This window comes from Notolabrus celidotus, chromosome 22, assembly GCF_009762535.1.
Source record: "Notolabrus celidotus isolate fNotCel1 chromosome 22, fNotCel1.pri, whole genome shotgun sequence".
In the NCBI taxonomy this organism is placed as follows: domain Eukaryota; kingdom Metazoa; phylum Chordata; class Actinopteri; order Labriformes; family Labridae; genus Notolabrus; species Notolabrus celidotus.
In genome coordinates this window covers 21,693,348-21,715,451 of record NC_048293.1, presented here as the reverse complement: position 1 = coordinate 21,715,451, position 22,104 = coordinate 21,693,348, and the positions used below count along the sequence as shown (strand labels likewise).

Sequence of the window (22,104 nt, the reverse complement as noted above, 5' to 3'; positions counted from 1 at the left end):
TTTTGATTCTTAATTAGCCTAGCAGTTAAATGCGCAGAGGCTTTGGTCCTCGTTGCGGTGACTGCTTCCTCAGCTACCTGTTAACTTGTTTGTTCCCTTCCAACACTCTTAACTCATATTATGTCTTTAAAAAGATTAAGTCAACAAGCTAGCTCCACCAGAATATCAGAGAAAGGTAGTTTAGAACAGTTAGTAATGACAATGAATCCTCTCTGTGTCAGCAGGAGTTCAGATTAGCAGAGGATGTGGCTTTGATATTTTCCTCAGATAGATAGATTTATGATCCAGATCTCACTCATGCAGCTTTCTCAAAAGTTACGCACCCCAGCTTTATTTCTGTCTGTGTTAGTTGTAGTTGTGTTTTCTCACGCTGTGGGAGAGTTGTGGCCCTGATTGCAGACTGCGTGGTACAGTATGTCACATTGTGCTGCAACACTTCTCCTTTCTCTGTCGTCTTATCAAGATTATCAGAAAATGAAATCTTCCACCTTCATTCGCGGTTAAGTGCTCACAGTTTCATAAAAAGAAAATGTGCTTAAGTTGTCAAGTTTTCAGTGTGTTAGTTCGAGATAAAGGTCAGGTACCGGTCTCTAAAAAAATAATTTCATAGAAGAAGATCTGTGCAAAAAATATAATTCCAAGTATTTTACAAGTGTGTTTATTCAGAAATGTACAATCAGATTTATAGCATAGAAAAAGGTTTAATACAGAACAAAATAAGGTGTAAGTTCCTCACAGGAGCTTTAAGATACATGTTTTTTTTTAAAAAGCAACTGAACAACTAATGAGCAGAATACAACAAAGCAAAATGTGAGTGAGTGCAAGAATATAATCACTAAATGCACCACAGTTTTTATAAATCTAACAGACATACAAAGAACCTCTGCATCTCTGCATCGCCATGCTCCTAGCTAATCATATTCTTTCTCATTAAACACCATAGAGACTTGCAAGTCCGCTTTAATTTGACTCTCTGGTGAAAACAGATGAGGAGGCGTCACAAGGCTCGATCATCACCATAGTGCACCACAGCTGATGTGTTTTAGGTGCTTTTATAAACTGCAAACAGAGACCGTTCTTCAAAGAGGACCGGAAAGGGTACCAGCAGCTGGTTGGAAGTCCCAGTGTCGCGGAAAGAGTCTTTGTCTTCAGACGGGGTTAAATTTAGAGGTGGCAAACCAATGTGGTCTAGGTTTGACATGATTTTTTATTTACTGTTTGTCACTCTTCTCTTCTCTGAGGAGCTGCAACACGAAAGGTTTTTACAATCAGCCAGAAAGTGATGAGCTGTCTAAGAAACATAAAACCTATAACACCTTACACTGAAGAGAAATGACAATGTTAGCATGATTTGCACAACTACTCCAAAGCAGATGCTCACTTGCATTGCAAAGCATGTTTATGCACTGAATGACGACATGTTGTTGAAGCCTTCTGACGACACGCGGCCGGAGATGCAAATATCAGACGTCCCCCGTGACGAGCGAGCAGAGTAGATGTACTTCTTGCTGAAGCACCACAGGTCCGTCACGATCTGCTTGAAGTGGCTCCTGAACCTCACCCCGATGAAGGCGTACAGGATGGGGTTGAGGCAGCAGTGCAGGTACGCCACACTCCTGGAAACTGCCAGAACTTTGAGTTTGATCTCCTCCGCCTCACAGCCCCTCAACTGGAACAGAGACACGGTGTGGGTCAGCAGGGCCACGTTGTAGGGAAGGTGGCACATGATGAAAATCACAACGACTGCGAACACCACCCGCACCGCCTTGTGTCTCTGGCTGCTCTGTGCCCGCAGCAGAGTGCAAACAATGCTGGAGTAACAAAACACCATCACCAGCAGAGGGACCAGGAAGCCGACAGCCATTTGGAGACTGGGAACCAGCACCTTCATGAGCTTTGCTGTTTCTGCATTGCTGAACGACAGCTCGCACATCACAGTGGCGTTGGCAACCCCCGGGTTTCGTTCTTCAAAGCGCTCCGTGTACATGAGTGTGGGCAGAGTCAAAGCCAGAGCAAACATCCAAACAGCCGAGCAGATGAGTCGGCTGTAGGTCAGAGCGTGTGAGCGAGCGCCAAACGATCTTCTAGCCTGAACTATGGCGATGTAACGATCTCCACTGATGCAGGCCAGCAACAGCATGCCGCTGTACAGGTTAATACTGTAGGCTGACCTCAGTATCTTACACGCCACAGATCCCATTAACCAACTTTGCTGCTCGTTGTAAATGATAAACGGGAGAGCCACCACAAAGATCAGGTCGGTCACAGCCACGTTGAAGAGATACACGTCCGTCATGGTCTTTGTTCTCTTGTAGAAGGTGTAGGTGATGATGACCAGAGCGTTTCCAATAAGGCCGAAGGCACAGATGATGGAGTGGATGTAGGTTTGAGTGTTGACGTCCACCAGGTTTTGGTCCATGTTGCAGAGACCGTCGGGGTAATCATCTGTACTGTATTCATAGTCTGGAGTCACTGTATTCGGGTACTCCACCATGTTTTCAACCTGGAGAAGAAGAGACATGATTGAAGAAATCGTCAAACCACAACCTTACAACATCTGGAGCGAGTGCTTTCATGTTAAATACTTGATTTTGATTGGTCAACACCCTGTAACAACAGTTATTATTTTGCATAGCAAGAGCAACACCAACGTCATATCAAGTCTTGCAGCAGGAGCACATTTATATTTTATGCTTTACCTTTGCCTGTTGACAATGTGGCAAAAACTTAAGTTTCTGAAATCATTGGTAACGACATGGAGGATATTTTTAATTTAGTTATTAGAGAAAAGAGGAGAAAAGAGGATCAGAGTGGGAAAACCTTGCACTAGTGATTGATGTTAAAACACACGAGCAGCTGAGTGAAAGAGATGTTGACCAAATTGAAGAAAGCAGACACTAAAGGTGCTTTTTGAACAGATAGTTCCTGGAACTAAATGGTTCCTGTGGTCCATTATTGTCTGCGTTTCCACTGTTACCCATTTTTATAATAAATTAAAGTAGGATGTATTACCGAGGGCTCCTTCCATGTTTCATCTGTTGTAAACTCCATGTAAAGCTGAAGGTCTCCAGTTTACAGGGTAGCTCATAATACCGTAACACCGGAGCTGACAGAGACATATTCACACTATCAGGCTCAGAGAAGACCAATGATACAGCCAAAACAAGTGAATTACAGGTGTGTACCCCCCAGAAGGGGCTTCTCAGAGGGGGATTGACTACCCATGACCAACTGTCCTCACTCCACTCCTGTCTGAATGAAGTTAAAATATGGCTGTCGCACAATTTTCTCCAACTCAACACAAACAAACCCGAAATCCCGCTCATAGGTCCACACCATAGACTGTAAAAAATAAGGACGTATCCGTGACGTCACCCATCTGTTTCTGAAGAGCTGTTTTGAGACCAATCGGCTGCGGCAGCCATATTGCTTCTGTCGAGCCAGTGTGACGTAAAGAGGCGGGCTTTGAGCCTCCTAGCCAACAGCTGCAGTGTTCCCACAGGCAGCTGTGCCTCTCATTGGAAGACTGGTAATCTCAATATCTTCGAAATTGCCGAATTAGAAAAAAATTCACCCCCCTCACAGTGAGAGGACATCGAGAAATTAGCTATTCAGACTACACTCATCTTTTGTACCAGGCTGTAAACATGTTTATTACTGCTGCAAAGATCGTCTTTTCCCCATTCATGTGTATGTGACTTCCGGTACTTCCGGAGCCAGCCTCAAGAGGATCCTCGATGAACTGCAGCTTCTAACACTTCCGCATTGACTCATATTTTTAGACCGGAGGTTGCCGCTTGGTCCACACTCATCACAGATTCTCTCCTTACTTCAGCTTGCTTCTCCTGTGACCCCCTACTGCAAGAATCTTGGCATCACCTTTGATAAAGACCTTAACTTCAACCGACATATTATAACTACAGTTCTGTTTTGTTTCTATACAAGCTGCGCGAATTCTCTCAGATCAGGCATTTCCTTTCACACCATAACCTAGAAATTATCATCCATGCATTCATCACTTCCCGATTAGATTATTGTAACTCACTCTACACCTGCCTAAGCAAACACAACCTCAAAAAACTCCAGTTAGTCCAAAACGCTGCTGCCAGACTCCTCACACACCATTAAAAGGGAACACATCACACTGATTTTAGCCTCCCTTCACTGGTTGCCTGTGGGTTTTAGAATTGAATTTAAGATTTTAACTCTCACTTTTAAAGCCATATATGGACTGGCCCTTGAGTACCTAAGCAAGTGTCTAAGGATGTATGTCCCCAACTGCTGCCTGAAATCCTCCGGCAGGTCCCTCTTGGAATTTCCTAGAGTGGAGTTAAAAACCAGAGGTGACCGGGCCTTTGCGGTCAGGGCCCTGTCACTCTGCAAGGACCTGCCGGAGGAGATCAGGCAAGCCACATCCTTGTCCTCTTTTAAAAACACACTTTTTTAATTGTGCTTTTACTTCTCAACTCATCACTGACTTTTTAATTTCTGCATGGTTTTTATTATTGTCTTTTACTTAACTCATTTTAGCTCTCCTTACCATTGTTATGTGGGTTTGTGTTTTCACTCGCTTTGTTTTGCACTCTGTAAAGCACTTTGTAAACCTGTTTTTAAAAGGTGCTATATAAATAAATGTATTATTATTATTATTATTATTATTATTACCCCAGTACAAAATTTAGACCCGGTCAAAGGGCAAATAGCTCCTCAAAAAGTCCCTAGTTCTTGGGGAAAGTTCATGCGGTTGAAAAGCACCTAAAGCCCAGCACTGTGTTACAGAGAAGACAATGTCATACAGGTGCTGCTGTTGTTTTCTGCATCTGTTAAGAATGATAACAGAAAGATGTTCTGTGAATGTATGTTAATGTGAGTGTTCAGTTTGAGTAGTAAAGCAGCTTATTAAGACTTTAATGTGAGGGAAAATGTTAAGTTCATTCTGATAAAATATCCTGCTGAAAGCATCAACATCTCAGGGACTCTTTCTTTATTTGCATTACTTTTAAAATCCTCTTGAAATCAATATTTAGAGTCAACTACTTTCTATGTTTCTTTGGTGGCCGGGTAACAGGTGAGGTATGTGAAGTTAGTGGGTGTTATTGAAGACCTTCCGCTCCGTGGTGTGGTCCAGCAGAGGACAGATGTGATCTAAAAGAGGAGGAGTATGAGGTGCACTTGTCGTTCTTTTGTACTTCACATCATTATCTTATATGTCAGCTTACTGAAGCTTATCTCACAGCTTTTAGTCAGTTCACAGGTTAAAGTAGTTTTTTTTCTCTTTCATCTCTTCCTCTGTTTGATGAGTGACCCAAATTCAGTCCAGTAGACACAGAGGGAACGCATGCAAAGGTAGACTGCAGGTGGTGTCTGCACTTTGTGCTGCTTCTTTTCTTTGAAGCTGGGGAGATCCTTATCAGAGAGGATCTTCAGATGTTGTTCTGAGACGCGGTTTGCGTGTGGGAAGGCCACAAACATGTAACCGTGTCAGCGGAACAAACCAACCGGAAATAAAGTTGTATAAAGAAGTGATTAAAAGGGAAAATAGGGTCAGACTACTGGAACCCACAGCCCCTCCTTTCTCTGTCCTCATATCATCAGCACTCTACAGTCCATTTATAATAATCTTAATCAAATTACAGCATGGACATGAACACCAACACTCTCATAACTGCACACACACATTCATGAACACCCTTCACAAATCTCTTCTTATCTTTAATTCCTTTCATTTTAGTTTTTCACATTTCTTCTTTCTTGTCAATCAAGTTTAGTAATTGTTTTCTTACTTCCTTAATATTCTAATCTTCTTTCTGTTTTCTTTGGTTCTTTTTGTTTGTTTGTTTTGTGATGTAGTCACTTATGTAGTCTTTAATCTCTTTTAAAAACAGGTTTTATCGACCTAGTTTTACAGGAGACGTCACCTGAGCGTGTTTAAATCTAGATGTTTTTATTATTTGTTTAGGCAGTATCACTGGCAGCATTTTATTTTGTAATACCATGATTTTATAATTCTAAAATTTAATGATAATTTGTATATTTATATATTTTATAAATATTTTTTATACTACATATTTGTTTTTATTTATTCCTATATTTCTTTATATTTGTATCTATTTTTTAATATACATATATTTAATATATATATATATATATATATATCATCTATTTTTTTATTTTTTATATATACTGTATCTATATTACTGTTTTTATTTCAGATTTTTGAACCTTTTATCGTTTTATATTGTAAATTATGATTTTATGATTTGTTTGTATATTTTATATTTATATGTATCTTTTTTATTATGTTTGTTTTTATTTATTTATATTTTATTATTTTCATCTATCTATCTATCTATCTATCTATCTATCTATCTATCTATCTATCTATCTATCTATCTATCTATCTATCTATCTATCTATCTATCTATCTATCTATCTATCTATCTATCTATATATATATATATATTCTTTTTTTATTTCTGAATTCTGATCATTTTAACCTTTTATCTTTTTTTCTTTTTTTTCCCAATTGTCCTATTTCCTTTCGCTAGTCTTCCTCACATTTCTCTTTTATTGTCTTCTGTTTCTTTCTTTCTTATTTGTAAAGCACTTTGTAACCTTGTTTTGAAAAATGCTAAATAAGTAAAGATTATTATTATTAATATTATTATAATTTTTAATCATTATTATTATTACCTGCTAACTTTGTTTTATTATTTTCCAACACTTCTTTTTCTCTTCTTTTATATTCTTTTTAAAAGCATGTGTATAATCTTTGCACTCACAGTGCCTCTGTGCGTTACGTACGAACATGAGAATACTTACTGTTCATTTAATTATCACAGCAACTAACATGATTTCTCTTTAATGCTAATCACATTGTGTGAGAAACATGCTGCACGTTAACTTCCTTTACTAAAAAAACCTGAGTAAAGGAATATACGTGACAACATGATGATATCTTGTGTTTCAGCACTCTCACTTCTCACATTCTCGACTTTAGTAAGGTTATATATATCACGTAGCAGCGCTCATTATTGAGGAAGGTGTCAGGTTTGTTAATATGTAAAAATAATAGAACAATAAAAGGGTGAGTCTTTTGTACAGGCGTGTTTGTAAGCTCATCTCATAAATCCTTCTCATATTTTACAGAACTGACAGTTCCCTCTGTTAATCGATCTGTTATATGAAAAGAGACATTTAAACCTTTGAGAGTGGGCTCTAATTTAAAGGTTGAACAGTCTGTGCAGGTATGACATTTCATTTACAGGAATACACTCACAAGCACATACTTTTTAACATTTACATGAGCAAAGTTTATCATCCAGTCTGAGATAATAATAAAAAACACAAACTGCATTAAGTTTCGTGGTTTTATCTTTTTCAGAACATACCTTGCAAATTCTCCTTCAGTTGATCTCTTAATTCTCAGTTTGATGTTAAAAACAGATGAAAAAAAATCTTCCACCAAGTCTGCCACATTCACCAAAGTGTGAAATCGTATGAGGAAAGAGTTCAGTGCGTTGACTTAAAGTCGATATTACTGAAAAAATCTCCAAAGACAACAGAAGCTGAAACCACAAACTGACATGCCCTGCGTTTGTGTGACTGCAGAGCTTCAATCATCTTCCTGCTTTTGACCTCAAACTCATGTGCATGTTCTGCCCACCTCTGCACACAGATCCTCCTTATCTGATGCTGCTATCGACATAATAACATTTGTTGTACAGGGAGGTTTCCGTGTGTGTTCAGTGCACGTTTAATCGTTTCCTTTGACTTTTAATGCAACACTTTGATTTACTGACAGACTGCTGCGTGAAATCAAATCACTCTTTATACCACCTGGGTTTTATTATTAAAACCTCACAGCAGTAACACTCAGTGTGAGCTATCATTGATGAAATGAATAACATTTTTGCAAAGTAGAGATTTGATTTAAATCCTTACCTCCTCACTCTCGGTCTTTGAACAGAACACACACAGGTGTGTTCACAATAACAACACACATGCACAGAAACCATCTGTATTTATACCCTCTTACCCTCAAACCTCAGTTGGGTTTTGCTGACATGGTTTTTCTTCCCCCGATACTAGACAGACAATATTTTGAGACTGAAGCTTGATGAACACTTATCTCTTTTTTCTTCTGAACAATCAACTTTTTTGTACTTTTGGATTTTTTGTATTATAATTATTAGTTTTTTTATTGCCTTGATAAAGATATTAAAAGATGTAAACATGCTCTGAGCTGTACTGTGTCTAATGGTTCCCAAAGTAGGGTCACAGGGCAATCGTGGGGGTCGTGAGATGCCTTCAAAAATTAAATCAAAATGTTCGATTGCTTCAATTGTCATATTTTATCCATTTTTATAAGAAATATCTACTGCAAAATTAAAAATTAAAAGTTCAAACTAATTTTTAGATTTAAGGGGGGTCACCAGTCTCTAGTTTTGTCATTTTGGGGGTCATAGGCAGAAATGTTTTTGATCCACTGATCTGTTTGATCCTGATTATGCTGTTTCTGCTTCTACTCGTGATGCCCTGCAGATGGAGCTGCAGCTGTTTTAGTGAATATCAGCTAATGGTAGCACTAAGAGGAGGGCAAGTATAACAAAAAGTGCAGTTTGTTTTGCCAGAATGCTTAAACATAGTAATTTATTTTGACATCATTCAATACAGCGACTAAATGTGCAGAGTAAATCCTCCTTAACAACTTCTATGGACTGATCCAATCATCTTTTACCCCTCACTAAAAAAATCTATAATATAAGAATTGTTTAGTCTGCATCTCAGTGCCTGATTTCTCATGTGGCACCTCAAGTCTATGATACTGAAAGTGCCTAAAAGTATGGGGGGTAGAGCCCTCAGTTATCAGGCCCCTCTCCTTTGGAATCATCTACCAGTCAAGGTCCAGGAGACAGACACCCTCTCTACTTTTAAGAGTAGGCTTCAAACTTTCCTTTTTGATAAAGCTTATAGTTAGAGCTGGATCAGGCTTGGACCAGCTCTTAGTTATGCTGCTATAGGCTGAGCTCCTGCATATCTCTCTCTCTCTCTCTCTCTCTCTCTCTCTCTCTCTCTCTCTCTCTATCCGTTTGCATGTCACTAACTTTAAATCTTCTTGTCCCTTTAAAGCAACTAACCATACATCTTTGCAGGACTTCTTGAGCTCTCCTGTCTTGCAGGTTCCTCTGGATGTTGTTGTGAGCAGCCAGACTGTAACTATACCACAAAGTTAACATCAGTCTTACTTTTGTTTTCATTATCACATTATATTGTTTTCATAATTGTAAATGTTAATCCTGGAGCTGCTCGACTCCAAATGCTTCAACAAACATCATCAGTCCTCCTCGCTTTATTGACATTATAGTTGTTGATGTTGGCACCAGTTTGATCAGTTGAACCTCACTGTTCCTGTTGATATCACACACACTTACCATGTTTTATTTGTTGTTGTTATTGTTGTTGTTGTTCCTGTACCATGCATATCTCTTTATCACTCTCTCTTTAAATGCAGCACAGTCGCAACAGATGGCTGCTTAATGTGAGTCCGGTTCTGCTCGAAGTTTCTTCCTGTTAAAAGGAAGGTGCCACTGTTTTGTGCTACTTCCTACTTTCCCTTTAGCCCTGGACTGCATTATTCCCTCTATGACCTTTGTTTTAGCACCATTTTTATTTATTTTATCTTATTCTATCTTATTATATTCTATTTTTTATATTAATTTATTTTTCTGGTATTCATCTGGTTTTAATGTATTGATTTTATTTTATTCTAATGATATTTTCTGATTTTATTTGATTGATTTGATCATTATGATTTTATTTTTTAAGTATTTTATATAATAATAATAATAATAACAATAGTTTGTTTTTTTAACATTCTTTTTATTGATTTTCACATTGAAAACAATAGCTCAGGACATCTTAACATACATACTTTTTGCATAGTTGGTCTAATAGTCACAGCCAGCATTCATCAGTCCAGCATAGTACAGTTGTAATAGACAGTTGTATTGTACATTAGTAGAACAATCCTTAAGCATCTTCATTATAAATTGCACTTAATATTTAGAAGATTCAGAGGTTTCTCCCATTTACTTTTAAAAAGTATCTCAACTTCTCCAAAGTGACAACATCAGATATCAGAGACTTCCACTATATAATAGATGGAGATTCATCTCCCACCCACTTTGTCATTATAGCCTTCCTTTCCAACATTACAAGAAATTGAATTATTTGATTTTGTGTCCTCAAAGAGTCTGGTACACTTCCGAGTGGGCACAAAAGTGGTCTAGGAGGCAGATTTTGCGCTATCACTGCACTGATTTCTCCACATACTGCCCTGCAGAATAATTGAATTTGTTCACACTCCCAGAGACAGTGTATTCTAGTTCCAGTATTTGATTTGCACTTGGGACAGATTGGGGAGGACTAACAATCATTTTTATTTGTAGAGCACCTTTCAAAACCAGGTTACAAAGTGCTTTACATTGGCAGCAAAATAAAACAGGCAGATCATAGAAAACACACAAGTCAAGATAAAGAAATAAAACATATTTTAAAAGACAAAACATTCCCCTAAAATAACTCTAAAGGAATACAATTGTTTTAAAATATATTTCTTAAGACTATATCACTTTCCTTTCTACTTTTGTCTCTCCGTTCTTTTGTGAAGCACTTTGGGCTGCATGCTTGAATGTATAAATGAGTTGATAGTTGAGCATGTGATGGATTAATATTGTGTCTGCAGCATTCAGATGAATTTTGGTTGATGACTTCATTTATTTATTCATTTATTTTTTGGGGGATAATTAATTATTTATACTTTTCTTTAAAGTCACAAACTTTAAAAAAAAAAAACATGCTCTAAGTGGAATTGTATATAACTGAAATTAAAACACTTATGTTATCCATCACACTTCACATATCTTGGAGTAAAAAGTAGGAAGACATGTCTCCCTTCACTTCTGTCTAAGTACATAGAAAACAATTACTGCACCCACCCACCCACACCCATATACAAATACAGGAGGTTTGTGATTACACAGTCTAAAGGTGTAATTAAAGGGCAGGTGAGCATCAAGGCAAGACTGTAACCAAAACGTAGTGTTGAGAGATTCAAGGGACTGTGGATGCATCAAGCATGAAAGCAAAAGTAGAATTGTCCTTTCAAAATAAAAGCATTTCGTGTTAGATAGACAAAGTCAATTTATTATCTACTGATTCCATTAAATATACTATATCCATATATTCCAATATAATCCATTACCTTTTTATTGTAGGATATGTAAGGCCTTATTATCTCAAAATAGAGAAAAATGTCACCCAATTTCTCTGTCCTTATTTATCCTATTTTTAATTTAATTACATTTTTATGACATTAAGGGCTATTAAATGACTGTTTCAACCAGTATTCTCCTTATTTACATTTATTTTGGTCATCAAAAAGATTAAAAAAAAATCACTGATACATATTTTTTACTTGGGAGGGAACAGCCGGAAGTATAATTCCTTCTTCACTTAATATCAGGCCGCCTTCTGCGTCTTTCCTCCACCTGGCTGCGCGCTGCTGGTGTGGGCATGTCTACACGCACGCTGCAACCCGCTCTGCAGGTTAGCTCGGTGATCCACTCCTCCTGTAGTCAGAAGTCGACTGTGCTCATGCTGTTATTCTCCTGCACGCACTTTCTGCGACAGGACTTCTCTCACCATGAGTAAGTCCGGCACCCTGAAAGTGAAGAACTTGTTCAAACTCAAATCCCCGGATAAGGAAAGTAAGGAGCCCAAACGGTCAAACTCGGCCAAGAAGGATGGAGAAGCGAGCAGCGAGAGACTCAAGTCTGAGACTTTACCTGCGAGCCCCAGACCACTCAGCGCGGAGGACACCCTCACTCTGCCCGGGGATGTGTTGGCCCCGAAAGAGAAGAAGCCAAAGAAGCTGCTGTCCTTCAGGCTGAAACGGAAGAAATCCAAACGGAAAGTCGGAGAAGGAGGAGAGATGTTCTTCCCTGAGACGGATGAACTGGACAGCTTCCACAGCCTCAGGTAAGAGAAGTCCATAACACGTTAACATGTATTACCTCTGCATGCGTAATGTTCCCAACATGTTAACATATATTACCTTTGCATGCGTAATGTTCCCAACATGTTAACATGTATTACTTCTGCATGCGTAATGTTCCCAACATGTTAACATGTATTACTTCTGCGTTCGTAATGTTCCCAACATGTTAACATATATTACCTTTGCATGCGTAATGTTCCCAACATGTTAACATGTATTACTTCTGCATGCGTAATGTTCCCAACATGTTAACATGTATTACCTTTGCATGCGTAATGTTCCCAACATTTTAACATGTATTACCTTTGCATGCGTAATGTTCCCAACACGTTAACATGTATTACCTCTGCATGCGTAATGTTCCCAATACGTTAACATGTATTACCTCTGCATGCGTAATGTTCCCAACACGTTAACATGTATTACCTCTGCATGCGTAATGTTCCCAACACGTTAACATGTATTACCTCTGCATGCGTAATGTTCCCAACACGTTAACATGTATTACCTCTGCATGCGTAATGTTCCCAACATGTGAATCCACAGGAGTTTGGGTTTCAGATACGCACTGCCACTGCAATATGAAAAGCTTGAAAACCAAAGGTTGCTCATGGTTTTAATACACTGAAATAAATATAGAGCATTTTCAGGGTGTATTCTGTTTGAAATAGCATCTTGCTATCTCAACTGAGTCCATTTTAATGGACTTTATGGACTGAGATTTTGAGCGACACTAATGCAAAACATGATATGTAGAGAAAATCCAACATTTTCTGAATGTTATTGCCCTGCTGTTTGGGTTTAAGGGTGAAATAGCATCATTTGGTAACAATAATAATTAATAATAATGTTTATTTGTAGAGCACTTTTCAAAAACCAAGTTACAAAGTGTTTCACATTGGCAGCAAAATAAAACAGACAAGATAAAGAAATGAAACATATTTTAAAAGACACACAATTCCCCTAAAATAACTAAAGGAATACAATTATTTTTGAAATATATCTATTAAACTCAAATAAAATAAAACACAATTCAGGTAAAATCAGGAAAGGCTCTACAAGTTTTAAAAGAGATCAACAACAATACAGTCTTACTCAAATTCAAGTACATATATGCTTTAATATCCAGAGAGTTCTCTTCAAACAAAAGCTAGTTATAACTGAACTTTCTAAAAATATACAAAAACGTACAAACTTAACTTTAATAAGATAAACAGATGTGAAATAATCACTGCTTATCCTAACTGTTTTGTTTGACCTAATAAGAGCCATCCCAGTCTAGAGGTTACAACCAGTCATTATCTAATGAATGGTCTGCTCAATACAGCTCAACTATCTAACAGCATATTGCACAAGATTGACTTAACTGAAGGAAACTCCGGAGTGTGTGAGAAAGAAAATCTTCCTGTTTTGCCCCCTGGCACTTTTTTTTTTTTAACCACCGTGGTGCAGAGCTGTGGCATGACTAGTACAGTCATGCTTCTGTTTTGGTGTTAGCACGTTTGAAAAATGCGGAGGGAATTAGGCAAACACTGTGAGGAGGGAATCAACCGTCAGGGGAGAGAACAGGAGATTCTGGTGTGGTGAGACGTTAAGGAGGATTCGGAGGTCCTAAATTTATTGGGACATTTTCAGTATTTGAAGTTGTGTGTCTCAATGAGATGATTTTTCATGAGTAGGGGTGCAAAGTGAATGTGAAAGTGCTGATGTTATGATACATGTTTACCTTGTGGATACTGACTCAGACAAAGAACAGATCTGATACCAGCATGGTCATCTGTAAACCAGCAGCAGAAGAAAAGGGAAGCTGTTGTTTTGATGCAGTTGCTGTCATTGTTGTATGATGGTTTCTTCCAAATCAAGAAACAAATCTAGGAATAAATGACTGGATGTGAAACGATCTGTTACGCACGTCTACTCCCTTGATGTTAAGAGATCCAGAGAAACGCCTTTCCAAACTCCTGTGAGGAATTTTAAGCCTGTTTGGATTTTGGCGCCAAAGCCAGTCGTGCTTTTTTTTTAATAACAAATCCCAACTTGCTTTCTTTTAACAGTCAAATGAACCAATCACTCATCAAGAAACTAAACATCGGAACATTTGAGATAGGCTTTATTTGTAGCATGCAGTTTATCTCATTGTCTCTCACCGGTTTCATCTAAAATAACAACAAAGAAATAACTCATCTTGTCGCTGATGCTCTTGTTTGCTTGTGTGCATCCCAGAGACGTCCCTAGTGTTCATTTCAGTCCATTTCATATACAGATTCAAACTCCCCACAGGAGCTTTATCAACCTGTTCTTATTAGGGTCTATTTGTATTGGATCGTTGGACACATCTTTGGCTTCATCTTCCTCAAGAACCCTGTGAGAACCCTATCACAGCTCCCTCTCTATCTCTTATTCTCCTCTATCACTCTTTCCAGACCAGAGGCAGATGGCTGTCTAACATGAGTCTGATTCTGCTGGAGGTTTCTGCCTGTTAAAGGAAGTTTGTCCTTGCCGCTGTAACTAGCTAAATACTGCACAGTGCTCTTTTCATAGTGGATTAAGATGAGACTGAGTCCTGTCTTTAAGATGGGACTGGATCTTATCCTGTCTTGATGTTGGCAATGCAAGGCAAGGCAAGGCAACTCTATTTTTATAGCGCATTTCATACACGAGGGCAACTCAATGTGCTTTACATTAAAACATTGAAAGCATTGGAAACATTCAGACAAGCATAAAAGAGCACAATTAAAATGACAAATATAATGAAACATAGACAAGAAAAGGAAAATTAGAAATAATTAAAAAATAAAATTAAGATTTGCATTGGGTCTTTGTTGATAATAGAACATAGAGTGTGGTCTAGACCTGCTCTGTTTGTAACATTTGTTGTGATTTGGTGACCTATAAATAAACAAAGATAGATTGATTCCACAGTTAGTTACATTTCCAACGAGCACTGAGCTGCTATTTGTATTCTTTTATCACAGATGGCAACCAAAATTCGTCCCTACTGGCAGCACAGCTCAATATGCTTTGTAGATGAGAAGAAGTGATTACTTTGAAACTTTGTTCAGGCTATAAAGTGCGTAGACTGTCTGACTATCACTTTGTCTGTTACATCTGTGAAACACAGACAGACGCCTTGTTGTTTCAATATATCTGGGCAAGGCCCTCGACCTCAGTCCTCTGATTCTTTGCTTATTGGCCAATCGTGCTGCTGCTTCTGTTTTTATGGCCATGTGGTGAACTGTATGACTGTACAGCAGAAAATACCCATGCTGAGTCACTCGTCCCTGGTAAAATTAGAGATTTCAAAAGAACCTCAACTGGTCCCAGTAACGATAGAGACTTTCAGTACTCCTCCGAGATGTTCCCAGTTCTCTCTCTTCTTTTGTCGAGATCCGTCATGTTCTGCATTTAACACAGTTTGTTGACAGCTTTCGTCCTTTACCTCTGACTCAGGAATCGCCATCACATGATGCCAAGTTAGCACACAATGCTGTTGTAATGTCAGGAAGATGAGCCATGCACCATGCCGAAATGAAAAACCTGCCGTGCAGGTATGACACATCTTCGTGTTGAGTCCAGCTACATGAGGCTCAGGCGTGTTGTTATTGTGTCTGAGCTGTTCTCCATCTGAGCAAATATTAATCTAAAGGAGGACAAGGCATGAAGCTTGATAGCTAGAAATGCTATGATACTGTTGCTTGTGTTAAATCAATGAGTTTGCTGTTGTTAAAATGGACTTTGCTTATAAAACATCTAGAGGCCAGCACATTTGCAATTCATAAGGACTTTTCCAGAGCAACTAATTCTCTCTGCAGGCCTCTGCTTTCTTTTATTGGACCCCGAGCTGCAGTGAATCAGGCTGCTGGGGAAAACAGCAAAATAAGTTAAAATATGGAAACAGTTCTATAAAATGATTGGAGTCAGAATTGTGTTAGAATTAGGAATTGGGATTAATCCATGGCTGGTTTGTTTGGGATAAAGCTGCCCACAAACGTCAGAAAGAAGACCTGAGGCCAAGTTGTTTTCATCGCTCAGATCTCTACACCTTTTTTTAAGCTACGTCATTCTAAGAGAGGTGATGCAGGGTAACACTTGATATGATACAGAACCAGATTCATAACAACGACAATATTATGATGCAGCAATTCTGCACACAAAGATATCAGGTCATGCCATCAGAGCTGCCTCAAGGGTCATGAAGCAGTGATGCAGAAAGAGGAAATATGCTCAGATATCTGTGTTATTCTATCTATTTTTATATTTGAATATCAGCATTTGCAGACAAGGATGTGAAGATTTTATGTTTGTTTTAGTTTGAAAGAAAAGCGTTGTGGTTTTGAGCTGGTGGTTTAAAAACAGAGATAATCTGAGGACCTCACTTTGCATTTGCACAATTTTATGACATTTTATCGATTTAACAATCACTTATAGAAATTCTAACTCAATAAATCATGCATATATCTACTGTAGCATTATTTGAGTTATTAAAGTTTCAAACTTCTGCTACAATTCTCTACTTTAAGCTTTCCTTGAACACAGTAAACCTCTATCCTCTGTGTTTCATATCACTGGATTTCATGGCTCGCTCATTCTGTTTGTGCAGGACTCGGCAAACATTCACCCTCGGGCCATTCAGGTGCTTTCCTGATGCTTCCTCATGTTGTCAAATCTAAGACGCAGACACAGTTTCATTTTGCTTTTGATGGAAAGACTTTGGAAAGGCATGTTTTCTCAGTCTTTCCAAAATAACTGAGGTGAATTGTATCGGAGGGTCTGGAATCTGACCCCTCACTGATAAATCTGTGGGAGAAGACATTGATTGAGCACTTCAGGTATCCACAGGCATGACTTTAACCTCTGTATCAAACTAACAGTAGGTGATTGCTCAAGCAGTTGCTTCAAAATAATCCAATCTTCTCCTCAAATCAGAGGAGATAAAGCCGTCACACCCTGCAGGAGAGAGAGACTGTGGATTCCTTCCTCACGATGTGTAGACAGTCCCTAAGGTGAGGGTGTGGAGGTGGAAACCATTATGAACAAGTCAACATTTTTGTGGACAATACCTTTGCTGTCATGGCAGTGCAGGAATTAACAAGTGAAGCAGCGTTAATGCAAATACTCACATTTTGTGTGTGAATTGCAACACTTAGATTGTCTTGTGTCTTGTTTTTTAATGACCAAACTTAACTTATCTCATGACCTTCTGTCCTGATGTGTTTATAGCATCCTTGTGTTCGTCCTTAAAGACCCTGACAGGTCACACGAGGTTAAATTAGACATTCTTCACTTTGAAACCTGACGTTTTTCCTCAAGACTGTGAGCATGCTAAATGTACGCCCTGAGGGTGGTTGTATTCTCTGCTGGTCATTGGTTGATCCACTGCCAGACAAAAAGCAAGCCGATATTTTGGTCATGTAACTTCCAGCAGTTCTCTGTAGGCTTCAGGTTTGGCTCTGCAAAATGGACATTCTTGGAGTTGGAACAGCAAGTCTCATGTTGGCTGAAATCTGATATATAAGAAAGACTTTGACTTCACTGCAATAATGAGTTAAAGAAATGTTGCATTAACTTCATTCTGATGCTGACTTCTTAAGAATTTGAATTGAACAACTTGTCTGTTAAACAAGACGTGATCAATGCATAACCAGCACAGGCATGTGGACGTAATCCTGCAAGGAGGACTGAAGGCTGGTGGTGCTAGCTCTGCTAGTGTTACCTGCAGACTCTGTAATCCTGTGTTTAGACGTGTGGAATAAATTGTGCTCAGTCTTGAATGTTTTCTCACATTCAGACTATTTGGTTGGTCACAAATGTGAATTTGAGTTCACTGAGTAGTAATCTAGTAGATTTAGAACATCCTAAACTTAACCACAGAGCGCTGCACATTCAAAAGTCCCCCAAGAGTTGTACCTTGAGTGTTTGATCAATTTCCAGTGTGCACTATTTGGATAATCATCGGTGACTAAATTTGTTTTCTTTGTCAATAGAGATGCTTCTCCAGAGTCAGCAGACTCAACGTTTTTATGCCACCTCTGTCTCTAATGACCGTACATGAAACTGTTCCTGTGGATTTGATTCGTGCAAACTAAAAAGCTCTGAGGTTACCAAGCATTTGTCCCAAAGATCATCTGTCCTCTGACGTTAGTCCACTTTTTATCAGCTGCCTGACGATGAGGGCATCATGATGCGATATGAAAGGAGCCGAAATACACCACATACCTCGAAGCACAACTTCTTCTAACAGTAACATTTCCTTGTAAGTTGAACTTGACAAAGAACTTGAAGCTCAGCTGCAGAGCAGGTTTTACTGAGAGACCAAACCTACAAACATCAGAGTCACAACACCTGTATCTCCCAGACAGGTGTTGCCAGGTTTTTGTGGCTCAGACTGTCTTTTGAAAGTGAAAGCGTTTGTGTGCACGACAACGTGGACTGACGAGCTGTTTGCTGGCTGACCCGACCTGTGGCTCTGTGATGCATCAATACAGATCTGTTCACACCTGCTCATTCACATGCAAACAAAGAGCAGACACGCCTACAGGAAATATGCATTATAATATTAATAATGGAGGATGTTTGTGTCTCTTACACTTCAGACAATGTACGGAAAATGTCACCCAGGTAGAACGACCTGCAGCGAATCTTCAGTTTCTTTGAATCCAGTAATGAGAAGCTGGTTCCATAAAATGTGCATCACTGTGTTTGTTCCAGCCGCTGCTTACCTGATGAAGGTCTGGAGCTGAAATATTACAAATAAATGCATTTTTGCAGGTTGGACAGTGTGCAGAAGCTTGCGTGCAAATTTCGTTGGAGAGAACGTTTCTTCTTTACAACTGGCTTTCTTGGAAATTAAAGCTAGAGGCAAATAAAGTCAGGAACATCTATTTGTCTTGCAGCATCATAGTTGTTAATGCATGTTTCTTGGTGACTACTTTTAAAGTCAGTTAAACGGGATTTCAGACTGGTTGATGAGTCTAAAGATAAGGCAACAGTCATATTGAGGACTGTTACAGTGTAACTGATTTAAGCATTGCTTTGGTTGCATGTTTATAAACCAGTTTAACCAGACACAACCTACAAACAACTTCATCTCCATCTTGTCGTTTAAAATACGGCCGAACTGCGCCACGCCATGAGATACCATCTGCCCACCAGGCTGTAGAGTGGTGAGAGCAGGCCTTTTATCTGCAGCTACAGCCAGGCTAGTGGCAGGAAGCCGCTTTGCAGCTTAGACACGACACTGCTAATGACGGTGTTGTTAATTTAGCAACTCAAAGATCTGAGTTTGTTCTCTTTGGCGGCACCAGTGTCGGGTCGATAAGTAGTAGTTGTAGTTGTGTTTTAAGACCACAGAGTTGTAAACAGACCGTTTGACTCAATCTAACCCCTAAAATATTTTCTTTCTTCTTTGGATTTGTACTTTTTCTCAAAGTCTCATCTGTAGTCATGAAGGTTATCTCATTTTTGTTCATCAGTGGTACATTTGTGAACTTGTGACTCATCAGAGACTAGAGGAAACAGTTTTTCCTTCTCTCTTTTTCGACCAACTTGCGGACTAGACACTCTGAATGATGAAATGTAATTCTTTGACCTCTGACCCCTGAATGTTACTCCTGTGTTGAAATGTAGAAAACACTTGCATAATTCTTCCACAGCTGCTCATCTATAAACAACTTTCAGCTGGTTTTCCAAAGAGAATGTGAATACCTCTGACCCTGGCTTTGTCGTGCAGTTTTGTTTTACTTGATGTTAACTTTCCTGACATTTGCAGAGGTATCACAACATGCATAGTACGAAGACCTTTGTTACATGAAGAAAGTTGAAACTTGTGATGATCAATGATTGTTATGAAGTAGGTTACTGCATGTTCAGCAAAACATGATTCTTATGTAGTGTGGTAGACAAAGCCGGTAGCCAATCTCTGTTGTTCATGTCTGAACAGATCTTCCTTTCCTCTGGTTGCGATCCAGTTCATCCCTGTTTGTTTTCGTCAAGAGTTCCTCGTTACAGGAATGCACTTAGCCAGCAAAGCTTTTGACTTGTAGCAATTTCCAGCAGATCAGATGATAAGTAATGATTGAGTGCCGATTGACTCCTTGCTGGTGCCGCTCGGGGAGAACACATGAACGTGTGTGAAACCCTCAGGGGTCCAAACCGGTATTACCTTTCATTCTGAAGTTTTGTTTAACCGACGAGATGCTATAACTGACATCTGAAGTATGTTTGTCAAGGATTGCCTGTTTTCATATTGATTATATCCCGGTTTATATTTCTCTGCATTAGTTCTGACTCCTGACTCGACTCTTAATTTGTAGAGGGATTGAAAAAAGAGAGAGCTGCACAGGTAGGGCAGATTAGGAATGAAAACAAACCCTCTGACGTGAAGGATGTCCCTCCAGGGTGAGGGTTGTGAAATGTGGTTTTGCCCTCTGTTCCTTCAAATCAGATCAGTTTAATAACAAACTCCACTATCAGCCTCAATAAGATCGCTTCAAATAAGAGACACACGTTCAGAGTTTCCCTTAAAGCTGGGGTTGGCAGTCTCGGAAAACCAGCATGAATTTGAATGTAGCTTTTCCTCATGACTCCGTCTATCCCCTCCCCTCCTCCCTCGGAGCTCCTCCAAAACGACGCCCCCCCGCTCACATGCACGAGCGCCGCTGATTCTCGACCATATGATCATGACTGATTCAAAACCGGTCCTCACCAAAACATTATCATAGTGAAAGTTAAAAACACAAACAAACATGGCTGCTGTTAGTACTCACAACTAGCATGCTAGCATTATCCAGTTGTACCGGTGACACAATATCAGGAGAAAAGTTATAACACATATATAATACTGTAACAGCTCTACTGTTTGTTAAACGTGTTCAGTGTAGATGTTCTTAATTCCTACAGTGTTGACAGTCAGTGAAGGCATCAGGAGAGGTGTAGAGTGTGCGAGTGGGAGAGAGGAGAGGAGAAGTTTTTCATTCATTCAAACATTGATTGTTGTTTTGCTGGTTGGCGTGATCACGGCCGACAGTGACCGGTTATTAAAGCTCAACGTGTTCACGAATCGGCTCGTCATCCCTACAGCGTCCGGACGGACGCTACAATAAATATATATTTTCTGTAGGACTTACTGAACGTCATTAATTATTCTGCTTGTTGGTGAGAGCTTTTTAGACTCTGATCTGGACTACAGTCCTGAGCAAAGCACCTCATCAGGTCAGAGGGGACAGGCCCGAGGACGAGCGAGAGGGGCAGTAAATAGAGTCAGGGGAAGTAGAGGCAGGAGACAGGGACTCGGAGGAGTACACGCCGGGGAAATGTACGCGCAGGAGGAGGGCAGAACGGCTGGACGGGATTTGATATTCAAATATTCAAATATACACTTTCGCTTTGTAAAAATCAAAGAGTTACTTCGAATAATGGTCGAATAGATGCCAATGATTATCGAATAGTATCTTGGCTTGAAATGCCCATCCCTAGTTGGCAGCAGCTCAGCTCGCAGCCTCCAAAGCCCCACAGTACATGGTCCTAGAAACACTGATGTTTATGTCCTGGTCTGAATGCTTTCCTCTGTGGATCATTCACCACCAAGATGAATCCTTGTGAATGATATTCTCTGAAGGGATTCTCGAGCTGAGCACCATGACACAAGCTAGGCTAATATTAGTGCCAGCTCAGTTTGCAGCCCGGAGACATTTTTAACCTACAGCGCTTTACTCAGTGGTTGTATACTTTGTAAAGACTGGTTCTGCTTGTCTATGAGAGGAACAGATGTTAAACTCTTCCTACTGCATCACTCTGATTAGCTGCAAAACAACATTTCCAAGATTCAAATGACAAAAGCAAGAAGACTTGACATCCTCTCGACTGATCGACTGATCATTTAGTTAAAGACTTTAAGCGATGTAAGTTTGTCCGTCATCTTGCTTGTTTCATGCATGTGTGACGTCCATATTGATATGTTGTAATACTCAATCTATTGTGACATGGCTAACTTGCACAACCAGTTATTGGGGAGCTTAATTAATACAGGTTGTAATTTGTTTTGT

General features: G+C 39.3%; 2 protein-coding genes across 3 annotated transcripts in view; one reads left to right on the top strand and one right to left on the bottom strand.

Annotated features, from left to right (window-relative positions):
• Nucleotides 1-635: 635 nt before the first annotated feature.
• ccr6b (chemokine (C-C motif) receptor 6b) lies at nt 636-7,474 on the bottom strand. 2 transcript variants are annotated; one of them, XM_034675438.1, is made up of 2 exons: nt 7,392-7,474; nt 636-2,503 (listed from the first exon to the last, which is right to left on the bottom strand). In XM_034675438.1, the coding sequence occupies exon 2, from the start codon at nt 2,492-2,494 to the stop codon at nt 1,400-1,402; it is 1,095 nt and encodes a 364-aa protein (XP_034531329.1). In that variant the 5' UTR covers nt 2,495-2,503; nt 7,392-7,474; the 3' UTR covers nt 636-1,399. The 2 variants fall into 2 exon arrangements, with proteins under 2 accessions (XP_034531329.1, XP_034531328.1); XM_034675437.1 differs by lacking the exon at nt 7,392-7,474 and adding an exon at nt 3,013-3,237.
• A 4,075-nt stretch (nt 7,475-11,549) lies between these two features.
• The window catches only part of crybg1a (crystallin beta-gamma domain containing 1a), a 53,182-nt gene continuing 42,627 nt past the window's right edge, over nt 11,550-22,104 (top strand). Inside the window, exon 1 of the mRNA XM_034674509.1 lies at nt 11,550-12,042. Within this exon, the coding sequence (XP_034530400.1) occupies nt 11,708-12,042 (335 nt within the window). The 5' untranslated portion in view covers nt 11,550-11,707. The remainder of the gene's footprint in view (nt 12,043-22,104) is intronic.

Coding starts and splice junctions, on each gene's coding strand:
- ccr6b (XM_034675437.1), bottom strand. CDS start 3,051: ATGGAGTTTACAACAGATGAAACATGGAAGGAGCCCTCG. Junction 2,504..3,012: donor AAACATGGAAGGAGCCCTCG/GTAATACATCCT, acceptor CTTCTTCTCCAG/GTTGAAAACATGGTGGAGTA.